General features: G+C 47.9%; 1 protein-coding gene across 1 annotated transcript in view; it reads left to right on the forward strand.

Moving 5' to 3' along the window:
• The window catches only part of LOC103899436 (activated RNA polymerase II transcriptional coactivator p15-like), a 6162-nt gene extending 3346 nt beyond the window's left edge, over nt 1-2816 (forward strand). The window contains exons 2-5 of the mRNA XM_009279914.2: nt 9-65; nt 369-485; nt 718-826; nt 2730-2816. Coding sequence (XP_009278189.1) covers nt 9-65; nt 369-485; nt 718-826; nt 2730-2809 — 363 coding nt within the window. The 3' untranslated portion in view covers nt 2810-2816. The remainder of the gene's footprint in view (nt 1-8; nt 66-368; nt 486-717; nt 827-2729) is intronic.
• Nucleotides 2817-8636: the final 5820 nt, after the last annotated feature.

Below are 8636 nucleotides of genomic sequence, written 5' to 3' on the forward strand. Positions count from 1 at the left end.
TGCCTAAGGCCAAGGAGTTGGCGGGGACGAGCAGCTCGGAGAGCGGCCCGGAGGAGGAGGGGAAGGTACTGCCACCCCGGGGAGAAGGGAGAGCCGCCAGCAGAGCTTCCCGGTTGGGTCTCGGTCCGGAGGGCAGGTGACACGCCTTTCCCGCCCGCACCGCGGGGCAGACAGGACAGGGGCCCGGCGGCGCCCCTTCTCCCCGCCACCGGCAGCAGAGGCACCTGGCAGTGGCAGTGCGCCCAGTAGCATGTGTGCCTTGTTCGTAGACTGTGAAACTGATGTGCTGTGGAGGCTCAGGTACGGCCCAGGAGAAGGGCTGTGGCTCCTCAGACTGGGCTGTTCAAACTGGTGATGTCTCTTTCTAGAAAAGAAAGAAAGAAACGTCTTCTAAGTCAGAGAAAAGGCTGAAAACAGAGGCCAAACCTTCAAAGGTGACAGAAAAACCTCTAGGACAAGGCAGTGAAGAGGAGGGTATGTTCCAGGTATGGAGGGCAGGGATCCGCTCTAGGAACACATCTTCCTCCTCCTCTTTATACAGGCCTCCCCTCTACCTCCTCTACTTGTAGCGGAGCATTTTTGTAGCTGAGCTGACTGCCTGGGGTGCCTGCTGTTCCTTCACTAGTCCTCTGGCATGTTGAGTGACCCACAGGCCCTATGGGCTGAGGAGCAGCTTGTTGCAGGGCTGGGTTTAACGCAGGCTCTGTGTCACCGCAGATTGGGAAGATGCGTTATGTCAGAGTGTCCTGCTTCAAGGGGAAGGTCCTCGTAGACATCAGGGAGTTCTACGCTGACAAGGAGGGCGGCATGAAACCTGGGAGGAAAGGTACGACCGTGTTCGCTAGGTGGCAGCCGGGAGCCGCGCCGGCCTCTCCGCCTCGGCTGCTGGCTCTCCAGCTCCGGCTTAGCCTGTCTCCCTCGGTGGTAGGGAGACCTGTGCATGCCACACTGAGGGAGTGGGGAGCTGAGCAAACCACGTGGGAGGGTTTAACACTTTCTCAGCCTGGGTGGCAACAACTGAAGAAAAGCACAAGTAATTGAGCGAGTGTGAGCCTCCAGTGACATCTGGAGCTTGGCAGGACCGCTCTGAGAAGCAATGCAGGAAGCTGCTCTGCAGGCCTCTGGTTCCACCTTTGATCACCAGGCCTTTCCCTGGCTGTCGACAGGGGCAGAGCTGCAAGGTGGAGGAGGGGAGGCTGAAAACACTGGCTTTGATATTGCTTTTTTGTGTCCTACTGCTAGCTGACAAACTTGTGTTTTGGTATTGGTGATGCCTAGGGCAAAAAGGTGGCATTTTGTGTGTTTGCCCCTAATCTGTAATGGTGGAGCTGCGCTTGGCAGGGAGAGACTCCCAGAAGTAAATCCATCCTTCCCTATCTAGGTGGGGACAGGAAGGTTAAGACCCTTCTGGATCCCTACCAAGACACTCCAATGCTTCTGGGTTAGGTGTTCCTTATTCTTTTGGCAAGGTGTCTGATGATGTGATACAGCGGCACAAATTGGGCAGCCCATCACAGCAGCACTACCGGAGTAGGTGATGCAAGCAAAGGCAGGTGGAGAAGGGAAGACACATTTTTCGCCAGAGCTCTTCAACTGACGAGTCAACACTTCAACTTGGGCCTTTTGCTTTGGGACTTTGACAGTGACTTGCCAGCATGCCTTGTAGTTCACAGGCCCTGGACTCCTTTCACCTGTCCTGTGTGTTGTGCCCAGTAGAGATTCAGTTAATGTGGGGTCCTTGCTGTAGATTTTTGTGTCAGGGCAGATGAATTTGTTTCAGCTTGGTTTGCTTCATAACTGCTAAGCATGGTTTTCCTTCCAGAAATTAATTTCCTTCAGAGAAGTTACAAGGATAAATTACTCACTTAGAGGGAACTGTGTACCCTGTAATGAAAATGGGAAGCAAAGCCTTCAACCTTTTCTGCGCCATTGGGGGCAGAGATGGAAAGGAGCATTATGGACTCCTTCCAGGCTGGAAAAAGCACACCCACAATGTAAGACAGAAGATCTGTCAGTTAAAACAGAGATCATGAAGAAATGTTTTTTTCATTTAAATACTGCCTGTGCTGTTTTTCTCAAGAGTTCTTGGCCCCTGATCTTTATCTAGAGAATTTAATAAAGCTTGGGCCCTAGTTCTTTAATGTGATTCTTAACAAAGCCAGAAAGAACAAGTTGACAACATCTGGCTGGAACCCACACAGCAATTCCACTACCGTGTTTGTTTTGTAAGGGAGAGGGACAGGACATCAAGACCTTATCTCTGCTGGATCTAAAAAGAAGCCAGTTCTTCTCTAGCGTTTAAGCCACACTACTGATTTTTTGTTAGCAGCGGTTTTTTTAAATAGCACTAGAGTTGGCATTATTTCCTTTGGGCAGTTGAAAGGATGGTGTCCTAACTGCTGTGTGGAGTAAGGTTCTCCTAGAATTTCTTTCCAGCTCATGTGTGTGGGAATTTGTACTAGGGAATAGGCTATAAGGGGCTGTGGGACTCTTGAAAGGCAATCTGAGCTTATATTCTCATATGGTGCTTCTGTGATAGCATTGATTACTTCTTGATATGGATGCTGAAGTGCTGGCATAACTGCCATGCTTAGAAGGCTGCTTCTGTTTCTGGTCTGTGCCTCTGCCTCAGATTCCAACTTTCCCTTCTGTAGTTAGTCTGAAGGAGCCAATCTGTTGTGCTACTTGATGCTTGCCTCCTCTGAAACCTCTCCTTCTGCTGTTTCTAGGGATTGCCTTGTCTGCAGAACAGTGGAACCAGCTGAAGGAGATCATTCCTGAGATTGATGCTGCACTCAAGAAATTATAAAATGAATCTTGGACACCTTCAATCTGTTTCCTTTCCCTTAAGTGCACTGACAACTATAAAGCCAAGGATTTGCATCTGGAGCCTTCCCCTCACCTTGCTGGGGTTTCCTCACTGAAGTGGTGGTCATGCTGAAAAGACCAGAGACTGTTCTATTTTCAAGAAGTAGCTTGTAATGAGCACCTGGAACTAGAGCCAGTGCTGTGAAGTGAGACCTCAGCACCTCTGGTCTCAAGCAGACTTGAGGTCTGTGCTGGTGAGGGACCTGGCTTTCCAGGGTTAGATGACTTCAGTCTACCTTGTGCAGTGCTTTAACTGCTCTACATCTGTTACTGTCTTCCACCTGGTTGACTGTTGAGTAAGATTGTATACCTCATGTTGGCATCCTCTGTGTTTCTTCCACATGTCATTCTGGCTATTTCAAGTACTTTCTGTGTTGGTGAGGGTTGTTTGGTGGTTTTTGGTGGTGGCTTTTTTTTTTTTTTTTGAGAAAGGGATTATTATACTTTAGCAACTGGTTGTCTGTAGAGGGTGAATATGCACAATAAATGTGTTTGCATTATAAAAAGGAGAAGCATAGTGTTTCACAGGCTGGTACCTCAACTCTTTGTTTCAGGCACCCTTCTTTATAGGTTGCTGTTGGATTTCCCTTTCAGAAGGAGAGTACTCTGTAATGTTTATTCTCATGATATGTTCCCAATAATCCTGCTATAAGAAGCAGTCAGACAGTGGTCTACTCCAGGTCATGGGAAGAGCAAGCTAGAATGTGAATCGTTCAAAGGAACTGGTAATTAGGAGGCCTATTAAACAGAGGGGAGATCAAAGGCCTAACGAGGAAAAAGAATATTCCTTTCCCTGTGGCAGAGAAAAATGACAAGCTATGGAAAGAATGGAGAGAGGATATTTTATGCTTGAGCTCTAAATGGATCCCACTCTGGGATCAGCTGCAGCAAGCACAGCCTTCCTCAGCAAGACTTTTCCAGACTTTTCAACAGCTTGTGTCTTCCATCTATTTTTGGTTTTTCTCTTGCCCTGGTTTCCATAGCATCTGAATGCTTCATGCTCTTAAATATATCTGACACTTGCAACACCTTGGTGAAGTAGGAGGTACTAAGGCCCTTGCTTTATAGAGGTGCTGGGGCTGTAACAGCTCAGGGTTGTGTGGAAGATGTGGGGTGGAACAGTGAATTGAAACTAGGCTTTCCTAAAAGCTGAATTTGTAACTGCTGGATTTAACCTTTCACTAGGGATAGCAGGAGAAAAAAAAAAATCCTTCTCATAAAACTGTCCCTTAAAAAAATTTTGAAGGGCTCAGTGCTGTAGCTGCTTGGAGCAGGGGTGGGGATGGGTAGACTTGATGACTGAGGCATTCTCCTCTAATCCTGTATTCAGCTATTCTCTATTCAAGTGTCACATTTCTTTCTCTCAAGTAAGCAAGAGAGAGCATAAGGATACTAGACTGTGTCCCGAAGCCAGGTTGCTCATGCTCTAAGTTTTTTCCCATGGAATATTTATAACATAATGTCTTAATACAGTGTTCAGAGACTAAAGGTAATGGGAAGATAAAGAACTTAAAAAAAGAAAGAGATGAAAGAGAAGCAGATGGTGTAGGTATGAACCCAAGATGCTAGGGATGCTCAGTGCTTTTATTTTGTCCCAGCCCTGGGGTACCCAGAGTAAAGCATGTGACAGAACCAACCATCTCTGTGCATGATGCATGCTCCAGGAGTGTTTGGGGGCAGACGGAGAAGCCAGCTCAAATCAGCAGAGCTTAATATCTTTGCTGATTAAAAACAGGGCCAAACTGAACTTGATCAGCTCAATTGAATATTGCATGGTTCTAGAGCAGATGAGCGGCCTCCCCTTAATTGGGAAAGGAAGGCCATGTTCCACTGTTTTCTGACTACCTTTCTTTCAAGTGTTGGAAGAAACAGTTTGCAAACAACACAAACTTTTTGTGTAACAAGCAACAAGGCTTTTTTTTTTTTTTTTAAACCCTCAAAGAACAGCTGCTGTTGATCAGAAAGATATCTGGAATCTTTGATGTTCATTTCCAATCTACCCACTGTTATAGACAACTTCCGGTCATAAAATCCACAAGCCTTAAAACTTAGTTAATTTTTGGTTTGCAAAGTTAAAATATTAAAAAACCCTAATCTTAAATTGGTTGGGATAACAGATACCCAGTGAAAGTTAAACAGCAAGGTCTTGGTAAACAAGAAAGGATGAAAGCTTATAGCAAGTTGTACTCTTTTACACAGAGAGGGTGTTTTTCTCTTAAGCTGTTAATCTGGCTGTCTTGGAGCAGTTTTCTCTGCAGAACCTTTTGCTCCAGACCAGAAACAATCACATTGCAGGAATGAACTTTTATCTTCTTGAGATACTATATTGTTGCTTGGATATTTTCTGCCAGGACTGTCTTAGCTAGTCCTTTGGCTCTTCTGCCTGGGGAGCAAATAGGTAAGGGAAGGCAGATGGTTTTGAAGGATCCTTGAAAGATCCTTCCCCCCTCCTTTTTTTTTTTTCTGGGCTGTTGTGAGGATTTCCTGCCTCAAGTGCTGTCTCCTAGGTGATGTGGAAATTCAGAGCTCCAGCTTGTATTTTCTCCATTCCTCAATGCCTTTAGGAGCTGGAAGGAAAGGGCAGGCACTCCTAACGCGAAGTGTATCTTGCTGTTCCTGTGTCCTTTGTTTGAGCCCTTCTCAAATTTGGGCCACTGGACTGGACCTCTTCACCTTTTATCTGAAGCTGCCCCTGTCTAAATCCAAACACTCATATGCCACAAGAGGCCAGGAAAGTATAGATGTGTTTAAAGAACACCTTGGGGTTTTTCACTAGCAAATGTCTCTCTGCAGAAGAGAAACTTCCTGGGCACACAATGTGGTTTTCTTTTAACAGTTCTTTTTTGAAGCAGTGTCTCAGGTTTGGGCAGAATCTGTTCCTTCATCCTCTGGGAATCATGCATCTGAGCTCTGCTGTGCCCCTTCTAGCTCTCCCTTGCAGCCTCCTCAGTGAGAGATGCAACATGTTTCTTCTTCATCTGCAAAGGTGACCTGTCATTTCCCTTTTTCACTCTCTCTTGGTGTTATGACTATCTTTTATCTACCCCTTAATCCTGTTACTGTGGTATATAATTCTCTGTCTGGCTCTGTAAACTCTTTCCAGGTGCTGACTGACAGCTGTTCCATTTTTCATTTACCAGCAGTATTTTAATGTCTGTTTTTCTCTACTGCAGTCAGGGTGATTACAATATGTCCATTCATGGACTCCAAAAGATACTGGATATATCCTTCCTTCTAAATAGACATTTTCTACCTGAGGCATTGGGTCCCTCGAGCTGTAACATAAGCCTAGAGCAGCTTGTGCTGCAGCAGCTGACAAGAAAAAGCAGGCTAGGCATGGAAAGGTGATTGAAAACATTACTTGCTTAGCCATGATTCATCCAAGGTGAGGTTTGCTGCTGTTGTGATAAAGGTCTCTTGTTTTTAAGATTGCCTTATCTGTTTGCAGCTGTTAAAAATGAGAACAGCTTGACTTGTAATAGGCTTCCCAGCTGATGCATCTGTGGCTTCTGACTAGATGGCAGAACCCTGGCAGTCTCTGCAAGAGATGTAAACAGAAAGTTTGACCAGTGTGGGGAGTTCTGTTTTTTTAGGGTGAATTTTAGGAGTGGTGCCACCCTCAAACACAAGGCAGCTCTGCAGCAAGAGTCTTGAGACACCTTGCAGTGGCCCTGGGTTCAGGCGAGGCTGCAAAAAGCTGAGAGCCTTTGTGAGTCCATTTCAGTGAAAAGCCTGGATGCAAATTCCAGGCTCTTGCACCTGCTGGCCCTGAATAAGTGTCCTGGCAGCTCCACACACAGGTGGGGACAATAGCCAGGGCTGGAGAAAGAAGAGTACAGAACTGTAGCTTGGAGAAGGGTTGAGATTCTCTGCTGAGCACGAGAGAAGACAAGTGAATCCACAGTGCTTTCCTACTGAGGGCTAGCATGTGCCTCTGGTTCTGCAGGTCCATCTGTCATTCTTGCCATGACTTTAGCCTGGGAGCCAGGTGGGTGCTTATAGATCAACAGTGAACGGTACTCTCAGTTCCTCCCTCTGCTCCCTAGGATTAGGACCTCTCTTCCTCCCCTGATAACCCACACCCTTTCTCCTAACCTTTCCTGCACTGACGTCAGCCTTGAAACCTGCTACATGTATCTCCTGTTGCAGGGGCCTGGAGTCAGCCCACTACCTTTCTGGGTAAAATCAAGCATAACAGATCTGGGCAGCATTTGAGCCAGTGCTCTGGGAGCTATTATGTGGGGCGCTGTGGGGAGAGGGCAGGAAGGAGGATAGGACTTTGGGAGCAGGCAAGAGGGCAGCCTGCTGAATTGGGCTGCTGTGTGGGAGCACGGAGCTGTTGTGCTGGGTATGTGTGTTGGATAGTAGGGTCCCCTTCTCCACTTGCTGCCTCTGTCTATCTGCAGGATCCAGGGCAAGAGTGGTGGGAGATGGCTGAAAGCTCCTAGCGGAGAGACTAAGCAAGGGGAAGAGAGGCCAGGTTGTGCCTGCACCACAGTCCTTTGTAAAGCCTCAGGCCTGGCATGCTCAGCAGAACTGAGCACCTGGCTCTGCCAAAGCTATCTCTGCAAACAATCCAGCAAACACGCCCCCTCCCTCCTCCCAGCATGAGGGTGCAGAAGTCCATTCATCTTCAGGGACACTGGGGCAGGATGACAGGCTAAAATGTATGGCGTGACGACATGAGCTGTGCATGCTGCAGAGGAAATGCCCTGTGGGATATGCAGGCGATGCGTGGCCGTGGGTGGCAGAGCTGGGTTGGGCTGCGTCCCTGCAGCTGCGCTGCTGAGGGCAGCTGCTCCTTGTGGAGCACGAGCTTTGGGTGTGCTGTGCCTCAGCATCACCCTGGTGTAACAGAGGTGGAGCAGAGAGATGAGACAGCCTGGGCCACCTGGACTGTGCTGCTCAGAGCACTGACATCCCCTGCTGCCTTACGTCATCTGTCAGAACTGGAGAAGCTGGTGGGAGAGCAATCCACATCCTCGCATGAGGAGTCAGATCTGGCCCTGGTAGCAATAATGGCTGCTTCAACGTGGATATGCAACCAGCTTCTGATCATCTGGCACAGTCTGAATGGAACCTAGCTGGAAACACCTCTGCCAAGCCACAGTTAGGAGGGAGCTGAGCTTCTCAAAAGAAAGGGGGCTTTGCCCATAAGGGCCTGGGGCACAGAGACTTGGCCAGGGTTGTAGACCTGGGGCCATGTATCGGTTCCCATTGCAGCTAAGCCCCCTCCAGGATTGGTGCTTGTGGCTGTGCTCACCACCCTGTCACAGCTTCTTCACTTTGGGGGAGGGCTGTGTTAGAAAATTTTCTGCTTTAAGTAATTTCTTTTCCTCCAGACCCTGGTGCTGAGACACTGAGAAAAAGGGGGCAAACACTGATTTCTGATATGGATATGGAAGGGTACTCTGCCTTGTCTTTTGTTAGCAGTACAAGAGCAAGCTCTTATTTTGAAAGAAGCTCTAATGCCTAAGTTCCTGACAGCTGATGACAATTTGTCCTGAGATAAGTACCAGGTCCTACAAATAATACATCCCACCCCTGCTGAACACATAGGGCCTATTCATGGGTGCTTAGAGTTCTCCCCCTTGCTCACAGGGCCTCAGTGTTTCTGGAAATTAGGCCCAAAAAAATACACCTCTTCTCTTGCCTGAGAAAGGCAGGTGTCTCCTCCTCCGCCTTCAGGATGCAGTCAAAGCTGCCTTGCCTCCTCGTCCGTGGCTGCAAGTGCTGCCACCGCTGTCCTCGCCAAGGGTGCCCTCTTT

The sequence above is a fragment of the Aptenodytes forsteri genome, unplaced genomic scaffold (genome assembly GCF_000699145.1).
Source record: "Aptenodytes forsteri isolate BGI_AS27 unplaced genomic scaffold, ASM69914v1 Scaffold147, whole genome shotgun sequence".
NCBI lineage: Eukaryota > Metazoa > Chordata > Aves > Sphenisciformes > Spheniscidae > Aptenodytes > Aptenodytes forsteri.